The sequence below is a fragment of the Photinus pyralis genome, unplaced genomic scaffold (genome assembly GCF_008802855.1).
Source record: "Photinus pyralis isolate 1611_PpyrPB1 unplaced genomic scaffold, Ppyr1.3 Ppyr1.4_LG7, whole genome shotgun sequence".
Taxonomy (NCBI): Eukaryota; Metazoa; Arthropoda; class Insecta; order Coleoptera; family Lampyridae; genus Photinus; species Photinus pyralis.
In genome coordinates this window covers 43,484,285-43,507,920 of record NW_022170738.1, presented here as the reverse complement: position 1 = coordinate 43,507,920, position 23,636 = coordinate 43,484,285, and the positions used below count along the sequence as shown (strand labels likewise).

General features: G+C 38.9%; 1 protein-coding gene across 1 annotated transcript; it reads left to right on the top strand.

The window, feature by feature from the left end:
• Positions 1–497: 497 nt before the first annotated feature.
• On the top strand, positions 498–22,220 carry LOC116176957 (organic cation transporter protein). The gene is made up of 6 exons (XM_031495807.1): positions 498–919; positions 19,961–20,150; positions 20,203–20,461; positions 20,512–21,138; positions 21,589–21,937; positions 21,993–22,220. The coding sequence occupies exons 1-6, from the start codon at positions 600–602 to the stop codon at positions 22,126–22,128; spliced, it is 1,881 nt and encodes a 626-aa protein (XP_031351667.1). The 5' UTR covers positions 498–599; the 3' UTR covers positions 22,129–22,220.
• The last annotated feature ends 1,416 nt before the right edge of the window (positions 22,221–23,636 follow it).

Here is a 23,636-nt window from a genome sequence, read left to right as displayed (position 1 = left end):
ATAGACAAATGCGGGTTAAACAAAAAAAAGTAATTAGGCAATTGCTGGGAAGATCGTTCTAGATGATCTAAGTGGTTATGTAATGACATGGGGTTCGTTTGTTTTTTCAATTTTTTTGTGCCGCCATCTTGATTTGATCTCAATCAAAATATATTGTGACACATTTGGCCAAGTGTTAACAAGAAATATCGCAATGGGAAAACCGCCTGCGTAAAGCTACACATATTCGCGGGATAACGGCGTAAAAACGAAAGTATTAGGTAAATCACCCGAGCCGCGCGCCAAGAGTTTTTAATTTCCGGTACACTCGCAAGGATTCCGCATAATTGGTCTCGATTAGCAGAAGGTTTACTCGAAAATTTGTCAATGAAATACGCCGTTCATACTGTAAACAGACACGATATCCATGTGCGAGAAGTAGAAGGGAATTCCGACGCGCGATCTTGCGGCCTTTAAACCGCATCGCATCAGAATAGGAGGGTATAAAGCACTTGTAGCCATTTTAAATCGACCAGTTCGATTCGCGAATCCAACGTTTTAGGATTTACCTCCTTAATTTTAGGGGTTAGCCTAATCACGCGTTATCCCGCCGCACGAAAATGCCGCCGCAAGGCGACTTACCGGAAATCCGCGAGGAGTCGCAGTTCGCGACGGTGACCTTAGGTCGTACGAAAAGTGCCGTTTTGAGTGACGGGAACGACAAGGAAATCAAAAAGGATAGCGACGACACGTTCGAGTTCGACGATTTATTGCCGCACGTGGGAGAATTCGGACTTTATCAGAAAATTTTGTTTTTGTTAATGATTCCGTTCGCGTTTTTCGTCGCGTGGGTCTACTTTAGTCAAATTTTCATCACGATCACCCCCGAGCGATATTGGTGCAGGGTGCCCGAATTGGAAAACTTAACAAGGGAGGAAAGGTAATTAATTACCTACATTATTGACGTGTAATTAACGCCTGAAATTTATATACCTATGTTTAGTAAGAGTGTGGGGTTATCGTACCGTTTGACAGTTTTATGAGTAATTGTCATTATAATTAATCTCGTGTAATCGACTGACGCCTACTTGCCAGAAGAGACAAGTCCCCACGCATGGTTTTTCCTTTGGTGAATTTTTCTTAAAATTCACCACGCTGGTTTCCCCAAAATTCGCGGTATTTGCATTTTTATTTGTGGATCCAAAGGTCTTTTGTGTTTTTTTACATGTGAATCATAATACCCTGATACAGGCCGGAAAGTGTTTTAATTTTGTGGACAAGGCCTCAATTGCCATTTTACATTTTTTGTGCAAAAAGTCATGTTATTTTAGAATGACAGGGTTTAACCAACCGCAACACTTTCTACACGCTTATCACTTATCACTTTTAACGACAATTTATTTTAATGTTACATAATGCATTTTATAGTTAACAAAAATGCATCAAATTCATGTCTAGGTCATTGAGATAATGCTCCTAAATCTTGTTCCCAACGATATCAGTGCAAGAATAACGATTTTGACATGTTTTGATCAAAATCCATTTGGTCCCCACAAATAGATCAAATTCATGTTTTGGTCATTGAGATAATGCTCTTGGTCTTTTTCCCAACGATCTTGGTGCATAAATAACAATTTTAACATGGTTTGATCAAAATCCACGTGGTCGCCAAAAATGCATCAAATTCATGTCTTGGGCATTGAGATAATGTCCCTAGTCTTTTTCCCAGTGATCTTGGTACAGGAATAACGATTTTGACATATTTTGATCAAAATCCATGTGGCTTCAGAAAGATAATTTAACATCTTTGAATCACACACAGGCGGTTATCAAATGTGCACGTGATGTACTCTTTCAGCATCAAGATAATGTGTTGGAAAACTTTTAAAACTCCAAATTCATGTGTAAAAAATAATTTTGGGTACATTTTGCTCTAAAACTTTAAACCTATACCACAGAGAAGAGTTATATTAAATTGTTACACGTCTAAGGGTCATTCCGAAAATGCCGTAGGGGTTTGAAATTTGGAGGAAACATAGCTTGTTTTATATATAGACGGAGATAATTCTTTGGGCCCATAAAGTTGAACCGTTTCAAAGATCTCACGATTTCTGAAAAAAACCACCTCTTTTTCAAGGGGATGAAAAATCTATTTTTTCATTGTACAGAGGTGTGCGGGGTAGCAAAATTTTCGGGGAGGCTTATATTTTAATAAACAAAAATAAAAAAATATTATTCCTATAGCAAAAATTCGAGAAAATCGCCGAAAACTGGGAAAACAGTTAAAAGATATACACGGTTTTTGACATGATAAATCAACGTGTTGGACGTTAATAAAGATTTTTTCGAAATCTGTCTTCTTGCTTCTCTTTAATGTTTGCTTAAATATTCTCTTTTGTTATCTTAGCTCAACTGTTTTAGTTAAAACATCTTTATTCTTTCTTTTTTCTGCATTATTGATTTGATTTGTTGATAAACTTCCAAAATCTGCAATAAGAACGTTAGTTTTACCGGCCATAGCAAATTATTTGAGATGTAAAATCTGGAATAAACTTCGTGAGGATTTTATTCATAATTGCTGTAAATTAACGATCAACAGGCCCAGCTTAATCCCATCAGCTGTAAAACAGGCAGAAAGAAGAGTTAGTGAACAAAAACAAATTGTTCAGGAAGCAAAAAAATTCGGTTTTACTTCGAATTGCTTTTATTGCGGTAAAAATTCAGAAAAAAAAAATAATAAAGATGTTTTAAATAAGGCAGTTGGGCACTGGCAAACAAAAGAAAATATTTTAGCAACATTAAAGATGAGAGAGAAGACATATTTTAAAAACTTTTTATTAACGCGGATCCAATACGTTAATTTGTTTGCAAAAAAAGCTATTTACCTATACTATCAAAAACGGTATATCTTAAAACTGTTCCCCCCGTTTTTGCGGCTTTTCTTAAAATTTTTCTGTTGGAATAATATTTTTTATTTTTGATTATTAAAATGTAAGTCGTTACGAAAATTTTGCTACCCCGCGCACCTCTGTACGATGAAAAAAATAGTTTTTTCGTCCCCTTGAAAAAGAGGTGTTTTTTTTTCAGAAATCGTGAGATCTTGGAAACGGTTCAACTTTACGGGCCCAAAAATCTTCTTTTTTATCACAAAACAAGCTGTTTTCTCCAAATTTCCTCCCCTACGACTTTTTTTCGCAAAAATAAGAATAAAAAACGAAAAACACAGTTTTTCCGGTTTTTCTAAGAAAATTGGGGGTTATGTGAAAATAGTGTAGATACAAAAGTTGCTCATTTTTTTAATCTCTATAAGTTTTCTATTTAACATTTTCGTCTAAAATTTATAGATTTGCCACAATTTGCAAAATACCACCTTCCACCCCTTTCAACCCCCGTGATTTCACCCGCAGAAAAATTCAGCTGTTTTTATTTTTTTCCAATTTCTATTCATTTCACCTGCCTGAAAAACCCGGTTTTGCCCGGTAACTAATTTTTTTTTTTATAAATTATTTTAGAGCTATTTAGCCTGGACTATATGGTGAAACTTGAAAGTGGTGTTTCCTTAAATATTAGAGATAATGACAAAACGGTGCCTTTTCTTTCGCGACGGTGAATTTTTCTGTACACTAAATGATTTTGAGCAGTCATCGTGTGTATACGAATCGTATTTGGTCAGAATTGTAATAAAGTGTGCAATTTTAATAGAAGGTTTAAGTTATTACATTGTCAAGTGAAGTACTATAAGTTCGAGAGAAGTCTTTTAAAGCGTTTTGTTTGTTACCGGAACAAGTTGCACTTAGTAAAAGTTGAGTAAAGCAAGCAGTTGTTGCATTGTGAAGCTTTTCTGCGAGGTTCTAAAAAGTTTTGTTTTCTTATTTTAATTGTCGACCTCCTGCGTGCGAGGTTATATGTCCAAACAAGTTTTGTTCTTTATCATGCCAGGAGTTAAAAAAAATTAGTGTAATTAATTGTTTGCAATTTTCGGAAGTTGGTTGAGGCTGGTGAATCTACTAAATTATGAATGCAAAGTCAGCATCGAGATTTATCTTTGTGACAGAAGCCGTAGGTATCCGAGAAAAATAACTACAAGTCTAAACTTAAGACTAAATAAAGACTTAAAAAATGAGATAGAAGAAATGGACGATGAAAGGGAGAAGGAGGAGCTACTATTGAGTGGAGATTTTAATGGTAGAATAGGGAGTAAAGGAAAATGGGTAGAGATGGGAAGAGGAACACAAAAATAGGAAATTAGAGGTCTCCCATAGACGTCAGCATCAAGTAAGATTTCAATTGGGTAATAGCTATTTCCCACATCTGAAAACTTTATTCTTTTCCTGTTCAACTTTTTAACTACAATAGAGTGACTTGAAACACGTGGGATAAAGTTGCAGATCTTTTCTTCGTCACGTACTCCAATGATACATGAATACTCTTTTCCACCAATCTTGTATGTCCATTAACCTAGGAGAGCAAGGTCAGCAGAACACAATCAAACATTGCGTAATTAGGTGCTAATTAAGTGCCCGGTTCATATGAACTCAGCAGAGCACTACCAAAGAGGGTGCTCTTTGGCACTACCTCAAAAACCACGAAAATGAAAAGTGAACTAATTATAATTAGTTGCTAATTGGGTGCTAATTAAGTCCCATCCCCGAATTAAATGCTCCTTTTTTTTTAATTATTACATGTTCTGTCAGGTTCATATGAACTCAGCAGAGCACTACCTCAAAAACCACGAAAATGAAAAGTGAACTAACTATAATTAGGTGCTAATTGGGAGCTAATTAAGTGTCCCATCCCCGAATTAAATGCTTCTTTTTTTTAAAATTGTGAACCTGGCAGAACATGTAATAATTTAAAAAAAAGGAGCATTTAATTCGGAGATAGAGCACTTAATTAGCGCCTAATTATAGTTAGTTCACTTTTCATTTTCTTGGGTTTTTAAGATAGTGTTCTGCTGACTTCATACGAACCTGGAAGAACATGCCATAATTTAAAAAAAAGGAGCATTTAATTCGAGAATAGGGCACTTAATTAGCACCTATTTAGCACCTAATTATGGTTAATTCACTTTTCACTTTCTTGGTTTTTTGAGGTAGTGCTCTGATGAATTCATATGAGCCTGGCAAAACATGTACTAGTTTAAAGAAAAGGAGCATTTAATACGGGAATAGGGCACTTAATTAGCACCTAATTAGCACATAATTATAGTTAGTTCACTGTTCATTTTCTTGGTTTTTTGAGGTAGTGTTCTGCTGAGTTCATATGAGCCTGGCAAAACATGTAATAGTTTAAAAAAAGGAGCATTTAATACGGGAATAGGGCACTTAATTAGCACCTAATTAGCGCCTAATTATACAATATGTTTGATTGTGTTCTGCTGACCTTGCTCTGGACATCAATCTTGTCCAATGTCACATGACGTATATTGCGAGTAATCATTTCCGTCTGAGTGCCTCCAAAGAGCGAACGAGTAATTTTGCTTGTCTTTACTTCCAGTCCTAGATTCTCAGCGGTTGAATTCAAAATGTAGGATCCTTAGGAGCCAAGAACATTCTCACTGTCTTCTCCTTAGTTCCACATCTTGCTCGAGCTATCTCCTTACTACAAATCTGATTCACACATCCGGTTATATTTTCGGCAGTGGTAGATGTAGTAGAATCTGTAACTTTCCCTTTTAACTTATCAGCAAGGTTAGAACACACACCACCACAAATGAAACAGTTAAGACTCTTCTTATTTTGAGTGATGCCAAACTACAAAAGAATCACAATACCTTTGTAGTCCGTGTTATTGGGAATTAAAGTCAAGATCCAGAAATTCCTGCGTAGTGGAAAATTCCCCTAGGGCAAGGTCCGCGTTCTTTGGTATTTGACGACTGTTAAAAGTTGTCAATGTCTCAAGGAAAAAAAACGCCTTCGCTCGCGCCGTTATTTAGAAACACTACAAGTGATCGCCATTAGATTTCAGCTGCAACCTTGACATTGATGCACAAACGTAGGAAATGAAAGCAATTTGGAAGTGGATACGAAAATTATAATTATAATGATCTAAGTCATTAATGCTTCGGAATCCATCTGGTAGCAAGCGTCGCCTTACGTTCTCAAAGGTAGATAGGAAAAGATTGATTATCCAGAAGGCATTAATTTTTATGTGGCATCCCGAAGCCAAGTCTGCGACTTGATGGGTTTATAATGACGTTATATTTTCGAGAAACAACCTACGCATCTACGTCATAGGAGATTAAATTAGAGAACCCTATTGGCGCTATCAAATTAAAATGTATCGAGGTAAAATACGTTCAAATTCAATGACTCTGTTTAAGGTTGACTAATAGTGCTTGAAATATGAGGTCTCCACTTTGTATACTAAACGATTTACGTCTCTAATCGCCTTTCAAGTGCGACTAAGATGTTTTGCTACAATTATCTAAATAACAGGGCATAGCCCGAAGGCGAAATTCCGCTCGTTTCGAAGGTAGCATGAAGTTTAAGCCCAATCAACTTTAAGAATCCTTCCAAAATTTCTGTAAGAATTAAATGGGCCAAAGATGGGCGTACATACCCAGTAATCGGTTGGCACATTTTCGATGCAATGTAAGATACTGCCGTCTCCAGACTACCAACCTGGACGTTCCCGGTACATTGCATGTTGTACGTTGCTGGAATTGAATATTGTGAATTACTGGTTTCCACTACCAGTTGTAAAAGAATGTCGATTGAGGTCGCAATCAGCAAGACAAATTAAAAATTCACAATCTCCTTTGTCATGTATAATATCGAAGAGGAAGTACTGGAAATTAATTAGCGACACGTGCAATGAGGGTGTAAAAAACGCCCGTTCTGAAACCTGAACCGTTAGATTCACATAAAGTCTATGCAAATTTATGCAAAAAGAACACGCTAAGTCGTCTCGCTAATTAACCTTAAGCTAATTGAACAGATTAATTTACATGCGAGTTATTTCTTAGACATGAATTCGTTTGTCCCGTGTAATTCTTCGCGAAACGACCATGAATCTGACTTAATTCGTATAACCTGTCAGGGTAAATCTTGTCACTTCGTCCGAAATTTCAAAGTCGAGCCAAGGCGAAATCGATTCACACAAGAAATGATTGACGAAACGTAATTAACTGGAGGTTATGTTGTTTAGATCGCTTATTAAAAAGTGGATGACTATTTCCTTTTGGAGTGGTGATCTAGAAATCGTGCTGCTAGTTTAAAAATAGAACGGCATTGTTCTTGAGGCACGCACAGGGAAGGCGATTACTGCGAAATTCTTGTGAGTATCCTTGGCATGGGCTAATATAAGCAATTGGTTCTCGTGTCTGAAAGCCTCTGTTAATCATCTTCAGTTGAACAATCAACGCTGCGAGGTTCTTTTATTTGACCATCTGGGTCCATAATCATCCATCCCTGGTCTTGGGTTGGATCAAGAAGAAAGGCTATGGAATAAGGGTTCCATTGTGAGATCTGTTTCAGAATAGGTAGATAGAAATAAATAAATTCTTTGGTCAAAATCCACCTTCAGACGTTTACCCACCGAAATCGATTCAGATGCAACGATTTTAACATTTTTTATAGTGACTGTCGTCGGAGTAATAACGACACCATCGCAGGCAGACGGACAGATATATAGAAACCTTTAGTAGCATGAATGTGTTCATAGGCTTTCAAGTATCTTTTTGAAGTTTTCAGTCTTAAACATCCTTCAAGAGGTTTCAAGAGCATTCAGTAAACCTCGGGAGCTTTCCAATTTTTAAATTATACTTTAGACCTTTTAAGACCACTTAGCCGCTTTTTTACAGCCATCGGGCTTTAAGGGTGCGCTTCCGTCCGACCCTTTTTTTAAATTGAATATTGGGAATGAGGAAATGCCTGATGCACTCCCCTGCTGTGGCTTAATGGCGTGCCTCTATGCAGGGGGAGTGTCGGGCTTGCACCCACTAAAACCCTTCTCCCAGTTCCCCAACGTAGCGGGTATCACCAATTGTATTCTTCCGCTCGGGGGGGAGGGGGGGAGCTGCCTTACTGTTCTCTTCTCCTTGTCTCTATTTCTCTCGTCCTTATGACCTGCGTGATGAGATTATCAATTTTCTTCCAGCTGCTCTCGCTACCGATCATGGTGTCTATAACACTGTCTTCCTCTATTGGATCCCCTACCTCCAATCTTAGTGCCCATCTGCTTCTGTCCCATCTCTGGCTTCCTGGGGTGCTTTCCGTCTCCCTACTATAGCCGCCGCCTTTGACTTTTCCCCCACTAGCTTTAACATCTTCAAACTCATTCATGCGTCTATTGCTTTTACGGTGGTGTCCATTCGTCGCTTCGTCTCCTCCAGTTTCCTGTCCATAGCCACTATGGTCATCCGCGAAGGCGACTATTTTGACCCCCCTCGGCACCCTCATGCTCACTACTTCATCATACACAATATTCCACAGCAGAGGTCCCAGTACTGAGCCCTGCGGAACGCCTCCATTAACTTCTATATGACATGTATTTCCGGACGGTAGCCTTACGTTTACTGTCCGATCTGTTAGATAAGTATAAACAAGTTTGACCATTAACTTCGGAGCTCCCGTCTTCTCTACGGCCGGGGTCCAGGGATGCCATTAACACCACCTCCCTGGCCCGCCTTGGCCGTCCTAGCAGTGTCTACAAGGTTTTTGCGCGCTTCCTTTGTTCCTCTCCCTTTCACAAATCCATATTGGTTTGGGGAGGCACTCCATATAGATTTTATTCACGCCGCAACCAGCCTCTCGAATAGCTTCCCCAGGTGACTCAATAATGCTATTGGTCGAAATTTCCCCCTGTCTTTCTTAGGGATCAGGACTACGTCTGCTTTCTTCCACATTTGCGGGTACTCCCCTTCTCTCATAACTGTATCGAAGGCGGCGGTGAACAACTCGGGGTCTCTCTTGGCCACCAGAGCCACGTAATCCGCGGGAAATCCGTCCGGCCCTGGAGCTTTTTTCCTTGGCATCATCTTCGCTGCCTCTATCAGCTCGTTTTGGTCGACTTTGTTTGGGGTCTGTAGATCCTCCATCGTCATCCGCCATTCCGGTTTTGTTCTTAGTGGAAAAAGTGTCTGGAGCTGTTCCTGGGCTTCGGAGTCTGATCCAATCACTTGATTTCTCGCACCAAACTTCCCTACTACTATTTTATACGCCTTACCCCATGCCTCTCTCTCTCTCTCTAACTGATTGCAGAGCTCTCGCCAGCGTTCTTCTTTTCATTTTTGTATTGCAATCTTCAATTTCCTGCGACTGGCCCTCAGTTCTGCCGTTTCTCTGTCATTTTCGTGTTCTGTCGTCTTCTGTTTCTCCTTGAAGATCTTTAAGAAGTTTTAAGGGTCTTTAAAAACTGTTAAAGGATTTATTGATCCCTGAGGGTATTTAAAGGTTTTCAATCATGAAGAGACTTTGAGAAAAATTTGTACAAGATTAAAAAGCCTTTAAAGTATGTAAAAGACTAAAAGCTGCAATAGTTTATACAAGGCTTCTAGATAGTGTAGTCTAAATGTTCCCAACAAGGTTCTTTAGTTTATTGTCATAGCCTTTAAATGATTCTAAATGTCCTTAAGGGATTTGACTTGGAGAGCTTTAAGAGCAATGATTTCAAATTCTTCTTCATTTCTACATAAACACTCACTTTAAATGATGTATTAAATATACACACATTAATTAATATTTGTTACTTTTCTTCCAATTTATAAGTTTTCATCTTTTTACTCCAACTTGTTTTTCTTTTGTAAAATCCTCCTCCATTTTCTTCAAATGTTTCGCTCCATAAATAATTTTTATTCTTCCTATCGTTATCATTCAGTTATTTTTGTTTATTATCTTCCTATTAATAAATCCTGTAGTATAAGTCTTCTTCTTGATTAATTTTGCCATTCGGACATTCTACTTCTTCAATTTCTGTTTCGTTTTCGATAAATTCTTTTCCTCCTCTAGTAGCTTATAATTTCCTCCTCGGCCACATTTAATTTTTCTTGAATGCCCATAATTTTTTCTTCCTGTAATAATAAAAAATAATTATCTTCTTTGATCTCTATCTCTGCTTTATGTTTTTTTTTCTCTTTCAACCTTTCTAAAACGATTGGTTGACTGTTCATGTTTTTTTTCATCTTGCTCAAATTGTCTTGCTGCTTGCTTCTCGGTATATTTCAAGGAATTAGTGGAGCTCCTGGTCTCTGTCTCGGTAGTTTTCCTGGTCCTGTTCAAATGATGAACTCGATTCTCTCCACGAATATTCAGGATGTCGTCCAAATTCCTCCTCCCTCCTGCCATAAACACCACGTACTATGCTTCTTACTCTCTAATTGGCTCTTCTTTAAAATTCTTCCATAGTTCTTCCCGTGGTTCTTCTTCTGCTCAATTTCCTTGTTAACTTCATCTTGGTAAAAAGTATTTATACTGTTTTCCTTCACTTCTTGAGTAATTTTCATTTTCGTGTTTCGTGTTTATCCGATAATATTTCTCATTATTTTCTTCTTGTTCGTCTTCGCTAAATACGTACTTGTAACTCATAACTAACTTCTGATCTGCTAATTTCAATTCCTCCTGAATATCTTCAATTTTTTCCTCTGACTCTTCTTCTCCTTCTCCTGCTCCATTGGTAATTCCTTCCTCAGTTTGCCACTCTACCCCCTCCAAACTCTATAAAATCATAGTTTTGTCGTTCCCTTCTCTTCATATTCAGACGCGTTACTACAGTCTTCTTCCTCTTGAATTTCTGCTTCCACCTGGCTCTGGTCAGCTGGATCTCCTCCCCCATTGTATCGAATATCTTTTGTAGTGTACTTCATTGAATAATAAATTTTTTTATAAAAGACGGCCGAAAGGAGTATTCCCCACCCCACAAGAATCTGGTGTTACTTTCGGTGGTCCCTTTCCAAAAATCATAGGGTAACTGGTGTGGGCACTTAAGATTTTGAGGAATGTATATTGATATTGAGTAGCGTCAGGTGGCAAAAGAAAATTAATTGTATCTTTATAAACACACTGTACAATAAAAACAAATCGACCTGCAATATTGTAACAAAAAACCACGCATTACTAATTTAGTCCAACACTCCAGTTTAGCGCACCCCGGATTTGCATTTTAAAGAAACCAAAAAAAATGACTGCAACGTAAAGGTTAATTAGGGGGAGGATTTGCATGTATAACTAGCAAAAAGCGGAAAGCTTACGTTTGCCTTCCGGGTTAAAGTGGGTACACAATTTTACGCGACCAACCCCTAGGTATTAGTACTCGTCGCGTAATGCGAAATTCATATTAACTTTCGGTTTTGTATGAAGTTTGACCGAATTTAATTATGAGACTGGGAAGTGCCCGACGTCCTTTCAATATGGGAAACCAAAATTGGGAAAATTCGAAGGAAATTGCGGTTTGGTGCAGTAACGGTTTGACGCGAGTATGACAATTGTAATTAAAATATTAGGTAAAATCTGTCAAAGATAAGTAATGATCGCCTACGCATTTCTAATTGCTACAATGCTACATGTAATTAATTTGTTCACTTAAAGTCATGCTCTATTTATCCACTAAAATTAATTGCAAATCCGGCATCCTTTTAATTTTATTCCGTTTAGTTCGGCTATTGTAGTAATGGAGGTCTAGAAAGTTGCATTAAAGGTCACGTTTAACGTGCGAAGTGTTTTTATAATTGTTGTATACACGGTGTTACGCAATAACGTCGTAAAAGATAGATGAGGTTAGGTTAAGGCTAATTGCCGCTTGCGGTCAAAGGGAAAAACGGAGTAAAAACTGACCGCCTGTGAGACAAAAACGAGCGCTTTGTCAAGAACTTGGTCGCATTTATCCGATGGATGGGTTATGCAAGAACCGCGTAGAAAAAACAGCTCCAAATGCCTTGGGAATTTTCTCTTATCCTTGTTAAAGCCTGTGCAAACTTCTTTGGACTAGTTTGGAAATTTAAATCTTCTCAGTGCCTTTTCTCAAACTCAAGTATTCGAGGAATTTGCTTGAAACAGTAGTAGTCATTCAGTACGGGTTCCATTTAATTTTCAAAGAAGAAGAAGAACCCCAGAATAAAAGTAATATTCAAGAAGATAATGCTCTCACAGCTTGAGGATTGTTATCAAATGTGATGGGAAGAGATTTCTGCATTTTTTTGTGATAAAAAGTGTTGGAAAGCGAAAGATGAAGATAAGCAGAAAATAGTGCTTCAGATGCTTGAAAATTGGTCACCCCTCCAGGAAATGTAAGAAGAAGGTACGTTGTGAGTCATGCAACCGCAGTCATTATATAATTATGTGCTCAACTATTAATAAGCAGAAGTCATCGAAGGAAGAGAGTGTCATAGTGGAATAAGGGTGTATCACTGCACTCCCAGTAAATATCATTGATGAAACCGGGAAAGCACTCTCAGTTCGGATAATGGAGACTACTGGAGTAGCGCAACAAGGAAATGCTGTAAAAATTGGAAAAGAATTTCTCGCAAATGTTGTCTTTGGAGGAAAGCTGTCGCCACTCGAAAAGTACCAGAAATCTACGAGAAGCGTTTGACGCCTCTGCCACTTCCAGTTCAGGGAAAAACATGAACGGAATGATGTTGACTGGTCCACTACTACAAGAAGAGTTGTCGCAGTTGCCGGAGACAATATGCGGTGGTGGTGACCGCGGACCTTGAGAAGTGTACAGACAAATCAAAGTAAGAAAAGACAATCAATTGTATCAACTATATCAGACCATACTTTGCCGCTACTCCCCTCGTGAACCTCTCAAGGAGTACAGACCCCTTATGACACTTCCACATCGTGCAACAATTAGCAGAAGACGAAATTGAGCAGTCATAGAACAAAGAAGTTGCGAAGGTTCTTCAAGATCAGTTGATCGAGTTGCCCGAGGATCGGCACGAAGAGGGGTTCATGGATCTTGAACCAGAAGACCCTAGACGTACAAAGGGCGCCGATCCTTTCGGTCTTTCGGACAAGTGAGTGGTGGCGGCACGGACCACGATGGAGCCATCGAAGCACCCAGTGAGAGGGACACCACACACATCCCAGAAACACAGGAAGAAGCAAGAAGAAAGGTAACCGCACTCGGCATACAGAAATAGGAGTCAATCAGGACCAGGTTTTCCTCCTTGACAAAATGATAAGGGTGATAGCATACTGCGGAAGATTTGTCGCGAACTGTAGGCAACCAATGGAGATCAACCTGTTGCAAGACGAGGAAGAGTTGTCTCGTAAAAATAACCTCAAGATACTCAATTCTTTCCTGGATTCAATGGGATCCTGCGAGCAGAAAATCCGGTCCGTCGGGAGATTTGAAGTTGCGTACGCTGCCTGTGATTCAATCACAGCACGGCACAGCAGTTAAAGGGTTCCATCAGCCTTTCACAACCGCAGGACATAAACAGCCTCAGAAATTTAACAATCGAGGACACACAAAGTCTAAAAAGGCCTTTGATTCAGCGTCTTTTCGCTGCGAGCTCTGAACTTATCCACAGAAAGTCCATGACACGCCATTTTCAGAGGGCCCGAGATGCAATTACAAAGATAAATTGAAACATTGAGCATAATGAGAATTAGGTACAAGTACACATTGTAAAGAATTTAATGCCAGTAACTAGAAACGATCAATTAGAAAAGTACTAAACGAGTGAGAGGGACAGTCCCACTAACACTATTATCGTTGACGTATTTGCGATGCAGTTTTCCTTGGAGTCGAAGACTTACCCAACATGCGTCGATCGAATACAAATTTCTTCAATTAAAGTCGGCAAACCGTTTCGTTTATAGTGACGAAAGAGAAAGGATTTTCGTTCGTTACTCGCGCCTTTAGAAAATTCCTGACGCCTTTAATTAACTTTCGAGAGATAGCGAAATGTAAAGGGATTGTTTTGGCATAGGTAATTAAGTCGTCGAGTTTTTGCTCTCGGAAAAGGAGGGTAGTTGGATTGATCGATAGTCGTCAAAGGAGTCGTCTTTGATGTAAAAAGAATGAGTTTTCGCTATACAAGGGTGAATAAGAAATGATAAATGCGTGGGCGGAAAAGAAATGAGAAGGCGGCGTATTTTCCTCTTCCTCTTTGAAAAGTGGATAATGGAAAAAGAATTTTGCAAACGACTCCTATTGGATGTTTATCATTTTTCTACACAACATTTAGACATTCTCAACCCTGCAAATTCACAATAAACAAAGAGCCTACATAAAATCTAGCTAGACGGACTTTACGAGGAAGTACACAAATTACGGTTGTAGCAAGATTTGCCCCACAAAGTTCGCCCTCCCACCCTCAAAATTCGCCTCCGGAATATTCGCCTCCCAACCAAACTCGTCCGAGGGCATATTCGCTTTCGATAGCTTAATATTAATGAGGTTAGGTTAGAGTGTTAGTTAGGTTAGGTCAAAAAATCTTGTATCAGGAGAATATAATGTGGGAGGAGATTGAAGGTTATGATAAAATATTATTGAGGTTAGGTTAGAGTTTACTAGTTAAGTTAGGTCAGAAATCTTGTATCAGGAGAATATAATGTGCGAGGAGATTGAAGGTTAGGGTAAAATATTATTGGGGTTAATAGAGTGATCACTCTATTAACCCCACTAATATTTTACCATCACTCTATTAACCCCACTAATATTTTACCCTTACCTTCAATCTCCTCGTACATTATATTCTCCTGATACAAGATTTTTGACCTAACATAACTAGCACTGATAGGGTAGGTCAAATTAGTTTAAGCGTCTAAAATTTTTACAAATCCTGTATCAGGAGGATATAATGTTCGAGGAGGTGATTCAAGGTTAGGTGAAGATCCGCCCACAGAAAAATTTTTCCATCTAACCCCACCTACAAGAAATCTTGTATCAGGAGAATATTGTGCGAGGAGATTTAATGTTAGGATAAAATATTAGTGAGGTTAGGTTAGAGTGCTAGTTATGCTAGTTATGTTAGGTTAAAAATCTTGTATCAGGAGAATATAATGTGCGAGGAGATTGAAGGTTAGGGTAAAATATTAGTGAGGTTAGGTTAGAGTGATACGGTAGGTCAAATCAGTTTAAGCGTCTAAAATTTTTACAAATCCTGTATCAGGAGGATATAATGTTCGAGGAGGTGATTCAAGGTTAGGTGAGGGTCCGCCCACAGGAAAATTTTGCCATCTAACCTCACCTACAAGATATCTTGTATCAGGAGAATATGATATGCGAGGAGATTGAATGTTAGGATAAAATAATAGTTTAAGCGTCTAAAATTTTTACAAATCCTGTATCAGGAGGATATAATGTTCGAGGAGGTGAATCAAGGTTAGGTGAGGATCCGCCCACAGGAAAATTTTTCCATCTAACCTCACCTACAAGAAATCTTGTATCAGGAGAATATGATGTGCGAAGAGATTGAATGTTAGGATAAAATATTAGTGAGGTTAGGTTAGAGTGCTAGTTATGCTAGTTATGTTTGGTCAAAAATCTTGTATCAGGAGAATATAATGTGCGAGGAGATTGAAGGTTAGGTTAAAATATTAGTGAGGTGAGGTTAGAGTGATAGGGTAGGTCAAATTAGTTTAAGCGTCTAAAATTTTTACAAATCCTGTATCAGGAGGATTTAATGTTCGAGGAGGTGATTCAAGGTTAGGTGAGGATCCGCCCACAGGAAAATTTTGCCATCTAACCTCAAGGAATTCCTAACCTCACCATCAGGGAACTTAACCTTCACTCACAAGATCTAACCTAACTCACATGAAACTTATTCCTCCAATGTCTTTAATATGAATACCCACTTAAAATTCTTATTTATTGCGACATGGAAACTTAGCTCGCGTATTGCGAACAGGTACATTATCAAAATCGTCAAAAAATCTGTAACAAATGTGTAAATCTAAAAACAAGCAATTTTTAGTACAATCTAGAGGGGCGTAGATGAAGACACCGAAAGACAAGGGGAAATGGAAACATCCATAGAATCATATTAGGCTGAACACTTAAAAGCTTCCGAAGAGTAGGTACCGAGAATCTGAATCATTTTATGGACATGGAGGATTTAAAGCACTCGAGTGATCGGAAAGATTGGAGCTTTCCCGCCGGAAAAAATTCTTCGGTGAATTTTCAAATAAAGCAAATGTCTTCTTCACTGGTATTATATACCCCACGTTTGTTTGTTTTATAAACCACCACTCGGCTAGCCCAAAGTATGATGAAACTCAAAATTTACTAGGTTCGTGAACACACGTGAATATCTTTTTAAGCAGTTACAATGATCTTAAAATAAACCTTCCAGATTCCCCAAAGTTACTTACGGCTAAAACTACGTTGGGGGGATCAAAACACGTTTCCAGTATACCTGCTGTAACCTTTCTGACTACAGCATCTTCAGATTCTGCAAATGATAGGGATACTAATGATTCTGGATGTCACGTATGTGGTTTTTAGGTAATCTGCAGGTTCTCGATCATGTATATTTCGTATACTTTAAACAAAATCTCCACAGTACTTACAAACACTTTTCTCAATGTTTATAATGCAGTTCTACTAAGGCAAACTTTCGTATTAAGTTTTTTTTTTTCAATGAATATTCGTTTAATCAGATGGTCATTTTGGAATAACTAATAGATTATGTAGTGTACAGAAACAATGCTCTACACGACATTAACAGTGCAAAAGTCACTCCCTCCCCCTTCTAAAATGGGAGCCGTTCGAGATACCAAGATAAAATTTGGGGCAGAGGGGAATACGTAAAGTATAAAACAATATTTGGCATACAGTTCTAATTCTCAGTCGTTAAAACTATATTTTTTATTATACCTGAATCACAATCTTCGTTTTAAACACTCAAATGCGTGCGAAAAAAGACTTTAAAATACACGTGCTTTAAAGTTGCTAATGGCCGTTTGCACCGACAAATTTAAGCGGAGCTTAGCTTAAGCGTAGCTTAAAAATCATGGCAACGATTATTGAGACAATGGTTGCCACGTAATGGTAATGCAAGTAATGATACTTCAAGTATGACTTTTGAAACTGTCATCTGGGTGAAATAAAAAATCCTCTTAGGTCGCTTTCTGTAAATGCATTTCTTTGGCTTGTAATTATCGTTTGGTTGAAGGGTTCAAAAACGCGCGTAATTTAGGGTATGCTTCTAATCTGTTCCACTTTTTAATCGCAGTATTGTTTGAAGTTTTGAATGAATGCCCCAAAAGTTAGAAGCTTTAAATATCTTTGACATTTCCTTCATATATGCCAGCATTATCTATGCATTTGAGACTTTATTCGTAAGAACTTCCTATTCATCCATGGAAACAACTTTTCATGTTCTTTATAATTTTACACCTACCAACGTTTATTTATATTTTACAACAAGCGATTTAATGAACGGTGTATTATCTTTTTCAACGGAAATTGTATATTTTAATACCTGGTGATCAAAGGGTACTAATAGACTTACCTCATCATACTTTTCCTTCCCTAGGTTATCCAACTTCCAAGGTGGCGACTGTGCACTACTTTAAACTTCTTTGAAATGGTGAGGGCGAACGTATGTTACCTCATCTTTTCATCCGCAATTCGCCTCTCTAGTTTCAAATTCGCTATTGTAATCCCAGCTAAGATGGCGCTTTTAAAGGATTATTGCTTCTAAAAAGACACAATTAAGAGAATACTTTTGGTACATTTTCTCAATGATCTTAATGATCTTAATGATCTCAATGATCTCAATGATCTCAATGATCTCAATGATTCCAATGATTCCAATGATCCCAATGATCCCAATGATCTAAATGATCTAAATGATCTAAATGACCTAAATGATCCGAATGATCCGAACGATCCGAACGATCCGAACGATCTCAATGATCTCAATGATCTCAATCATCTCAATGATCTCAATGATCTCAATGATCTCAATGATCTCAATGATCTCAATGATCTCAATGATCTCAATGATCTCAATGATCTCAATGATCTCAATGATTTCAATGATCTCAATGATCTCAATGATCTCAATGATGTCAATGATCCCAATGATCTAAATCATCTCACTGATCCCAATGGTGCCAACGATCTTCACTGGTCCCAACCATAAAAAAATCTTTCTCAAGCATTGGACATAGTTGAAAGGGAAACTACTCGTATCAAGGGTACGGATTGCTTAATCGCAATCCCTAAATGATCTAAATGATCCGAATGATCCGAACGATCCGAACGATCCGAACGATCCGAACGATCCCGATGATCTCGATCTCAATGATCCGATCCGAACGATCTCAATGAAATGATCTCGATCTCAATGATCTCAATGATCTCAATCATCTCAATGATCTCAATGATGTCAATGATCCCAATGATCTAAATCATCTCACTGATCCCAATGGTGCCAACGATCTTCACTGGTCCCAACCATAAAAAAATCTTTCTCAAGCATTGGGCATAGTTGAAAGGGAAACTAGTCGTATCAAGGGTACGGATTGCTTAATCGCAATCCCGTGGCAGTGAAAGGGTCAGACGAACAGTTGCTCATATACGTTTCCTCCACCTTTGTATTTGGTCGAGTTTTGATAGTGAAAACAAGTAACAGGGGAGAAAATCTGTACTGCTTAACTAGGTCCGGCATCCGTTTGCGCTCCAATTATCAAATAAAAATAAAAAATTGTAATGTAACACGATAAAAACTTCCAGATGAGTTGATTTAATCCTCGTACACCTGCTAGTGCCGTTTGTTAATGGTTTATTCGAGCGCAAACTGTTCTACAATCCGCTTGAAGCTCAGAATTGAATCAATACTTCCGCCTTTTCACTTCACCTTCACCTTTATTATCCAAATTCAAAAAAATTCAATCAACCCCTCAATCAATTTTCGCGTCCCAAGTTTCTCTTCCGAGTTGAGCGCCCTGCCATAAAATTAATTGTCGCGAACGTTTAATAAAAGAAAGGACCGAAGGTGGAGCCGAGGAATTATTGATTTGCGAGTTTCTCGAATGGGTAATTTCGGCGTCGGAAATTTGCATATAGAATGTGTTTCGGGTAAAGCGCGGCGTAATCAAATTTTTCAAATTTTAAGTGCGCGTTCCTCTCTCCCGCACTCGGCGGCGGCGGCGGCGGCGGAGCCTAAATTCGTAATTTCCACTTTCGCGTGACCGCTTCCCTTTTGAAATTACGTGAACGTGGGGGTACCTACGACCGGAAAAGAAAAACGCGTGGAAATGGGCAATCGATCGAGAAAGGCCGACAGAAAATCCATACGCGCTATGTGTAATATCACGAAATATAAATGGAATTTTGAGTGACGGCATTAAGCATCGAGCTCCTTCGATTGACATCTTGGATTGAAAGAGGCGCTTAATGTCACGAAAAGCCTCAAGGTTTATTCCAGTTTTTAATGGAAATGGGTCGGTTGCGTGGTCAAGGTTGTGTACACCGCGTGCAAATATTGACGTGAGCTTTTGTACTGAAAATGCGAGCTCACTTGAAAATTGTATGAGAAGAGCTCTGAAAGATTTACGTCCAGCTTTAACTTTATACGACTAGGAAACCTTTAACCTTTTAATTAAACAACGATTCGGAATACTAAAAGCATCTTAGCCTTTATCCCATATTAAGTAAAAGGGAATCGAATTAATGCTTTCTTATTCATTAAAACCGAGATAAAACTTTAAGATGAGCTTTTATCAAACAAATACGAACAATGAAGACAGCGATTTTATTTATTTATTTATTTATATCGTAGACACAGTACTTTGGGTTCAAAGAAACCTTAGTGATTTGTTCATAAAAACAAGAAATAATCATTTACACAGCAGTTCTAACAGTAGTTTTTTGTCATGAAAAAATTTACTTAGGAGCGCGCTTGCTTAAATTGTCCTTGACAATACGGTAATTTCTTTTTTACCGATAACTACCGGAACGTTGTTATATTTTACGTTCCCGACACAAATAATAGTCGTGAAGGTTGTCTTGTATCAGGAGGGGAAATCTTTTTGGCGCCAGAAGATAGACACATCAATTGATCAACTTCTTTTGGTTTCAGAGTCCACCTGGCTATTCCAAACGGAGAGGGCGGTCTAGAAAAATGCCAAATGTACGCGGTAAACTTCACCGAACTGCTTCTGGTCGGCGTCACCGAGCCGGACCCGTCCTGGCCGAGGAAACCGTGCGACAGCGGCTACGAGTACAACTTCACAACCGACGACGTTCCGTACGCTTCCATTTCAGCCGAGGTAAAGCGCAAAAGCTATCCCGAAAGATGACTAAACCATCCCCATATTTCAGTTCGATTGGGTTTGCGAAAATGCTGCTCTTCCTACGATATCCCAATCGATTTTCTTCTGCGGCGCGATCCTGGGCGGTTTGGTTTTCGGCTGGCTCGCCGATAGCAAGGGTAGAATACCGGCGCTTGTCGGTACGAATTTCGTTGGGTTCGCCGCAGGTGTTGGCACCGCGTTTTGCAACTCGTTTTGGACCTTCTGCTTGTGCAGGTTTCTGGTCGGGATGGCCTTCGATAATTGCTTCACGATGATGTATATCTTGGGTAAGTCTTTTGGATCAATTTGGGGGTTGTCTCTCAACATTGCGTTATAGTATTGGAGTACGTTGGGCCGAAGTGGAGGACTTTTGTGGCGAATATGTCGATTGCGATGTTCTTCACTTGCGCTTCATGCGTGCTTCCTTGGATCGCGTGGTACTTGGAGGATTGGAGAATGCTTTGCGTCGTGACATCCGTGCCTTTGGCTTTGGCCGTTTTCACTCCGTGGTGCGTACCTGAATCCGCCAGGTGGCTCGTGTCGCAAGGGCAAATCGACAAATCAATCGGCATACTCAAAAAATTCGAAAGGATCAACGGAACTAAGGTTGAAGAGAGTATGTACAAGCAATTTAGGGACAGCTGCTATAAAGCGCAGAAGGAGGAAGAGGACTCGAAGTCGTACTCGGTCATCGATCTCTTTAAGACGCCGCATTTGAGGAAAATTACGCTTTTGTTAATCTTAATATGGATGGCAATCTCCTTAGTATTCGACGGACATGTGCGTAATGTGGGCTCCCTGGGACTTAATGTCTTCCTTACCTTTACGATAGCGTCCGCCACCGAATTACCGGCGGATACGTTTTTAACGATCACTCTGGATAGGTGGGGGAGAAGATGGCTGGCTTTTGGTACCATGGCTATGAGTGGAATCTTCAGTTTGTTGGCCACCACAGTACCATTAGGTAAGCATTTTAAATTAAAACTAAACCCCGTTTCCCAAATCCGTCCTTTTTGAGTTGATTTTGACTTTCATTTTGCAAAAAGGGAACCTTTGAGGAACATTAGTAGATGCAGTAGGCCATTAATATCAAAATTTAATCGCTCCATTTAAACATGACGAGAATAGAGCGAATTCTGCCGAAATTTGTCTTACTGGGGTTGATGATTGATTAAAATCAAAATTTCGGACAAATATATGTCTAGGTAGGACATTAGGGCAATGAACCGCGGTATCAGTTTTTGGATGACCAACCAGATACGCTCAGTATTTGTTTACAAACACAAAAACAACCGTAATAATAAATTACACTATTATTAATTACATAAGTTACGTCAGTTCCTTAAAGGTAGCCAGATCTACAGGGGTGGGGTTGACTAAAATTAATTAGAATGAATGGAACATGAATTTTTAGGCATTCCCTCCGCGACGATGGCCATAATCGGTAGGTTCGCGATAAATATCACTTACAACATCGGACTTCAGTACGCCGCCGAGCTTCTGCCGACGGTTGTGAGGGCGCAAGGCGTCGCACTAATACACATAATGGGATACGTGGCGAGTATCGTTGCGCCGTTCGTCGTTTACCTCGCGACCATCTCACCGTCGTTCCCGCTAATTATCCTCGGTATAGTGGGCATTCTCGGCGGATGCCTGGCGCTATTCCTCCCCGAAACGTTGGGCCACGAGCTGCCGCAGACGCTGCAGGACGGCGAGACGTTCGGCAGGGATCAGAAATTCTTGGATTTCCCCTGCAAGTCGAGGTGAGCCTCGGAGACGTGCGTGCGTGCGGAAAGGAATTTAACGATTTTCTTGCAGGAGCGAAGGGTGCGTGAAGGAGCAACCGGAAAAATTCCGCAGGACAGGCTCATTGAGGGCTTCGTTCAGGGGTGAAGCTCGATCGAGTATAATTAATAGGTCGTCGTTGCGTGCCCGAAACCCTTCCAGCATATAAAGTCCTTTTCATTGTGATATACCTGCCTTTGTGATTCGCGAATTATTTATGTATTTAATTTTAAGGAAATAAATTATACTTTTACACGTTAATTGTATATACCTAATTACCCAAATGTAGCTGTCCTCTCCGAGTTGGGTCCGAGTGCACTCAAGAAAAACAATGAGGAGAAAAAAAAAGGTAAAGGATCGAAAACGTACCGACTTGAAAACGGAATGCTTGAATGCAAATTTCTGCAAAAAAAACAGAATTGATGGTTACCAACGCATGGCTTAGCAACTGCAAAAGAAGACTGTAAAATTTTGTCCAACTTTGCCTTCAAAAGAAAAGCTTCACTAATTCATAGAGGACGTAGGCAAATTTGTCTGAATCTGTGCCGAACAATTCCGCTTAACTTTACCTATAAAAGAAACCCTTATTAGGACGTAGGCAAATTTGGCCGAATTTGTGCCAATAAATTCCGATTTCCGCCTAACTTTGCATTCAAAAAGAAACCTTCATTTCATATAGGACGTAGGTAAATTTTGGCCGAATCTGTGCCGAACAGTACTGCCTAACTTGACCTACAAAAGGAAACTTTCATTTCATATAGAGGTAGGCAAGTTTGACCCAATCATAGGTACAGTACATTGCTTTTAAAATAGCCTTAGCGATTGGTTCATAAAGAAATAGGCATTAAGAAGGAAAGGTGCCTAAGGCATTGCTAAACCAATGTGAAGTATGTACAGGGTGAGTCAACGATTGCGCGGAATAACTTTAATGCCTTGAAGATAAGATTTTTCGATAGAGTGCTTTTGTATTATGATATGGTTGATTTACTCTCCACATTTTAAAAATATTTGGAATTATACAGGGTGCACCCACAAAGTAGGGCGCCCAAATGGTACATTTTTTAATAGAACCCCCTGTATTTGAAGGCATTTTTGGATTCTACGTGTAATTGTAAGTCTTGTTTATTATATGGTTAATATTCGAATTGGTGACGTAACGCGTCGTAAGGGTCTGAATGTAAAATTCATAACATGCGATTATTGGCTCCCCAAATTATTTTAGAGCATGAAATTGGAAAAATAAAAACCCCATCTTTTTCAATAATCTGTGATGCCATGGAATTTTATAACACAAAAACTACGCCAATATCCGTCATGCCATGGAATGTCTGCTATGAAACAAACCAAATTCTATCAAAAAGTATTATATTTGGAACAGCGAATTCAACATAAAGAGAGACCAAATTACTAAAAACGGTTTCCTAATATAACAATTTACAATATGTGTTCGAATAAGTCACCATTAACTGCAATACAGTAACAAAGTCGATCATAAAATCCATTTCGAACTGCTGCTCATTGATAGCTAGATATCTTTTGTTTTAGAAAATTCCATAGCATCGCAGATTATTGAAAAAGATGCGGGTTTTATTTTTCCAATTTTCCGTCTTTATTATGCAAAAAATTGAAAACTAATACGGTTGATTGACGTAAAAAAATTTTTCTACAAAAAAAAGC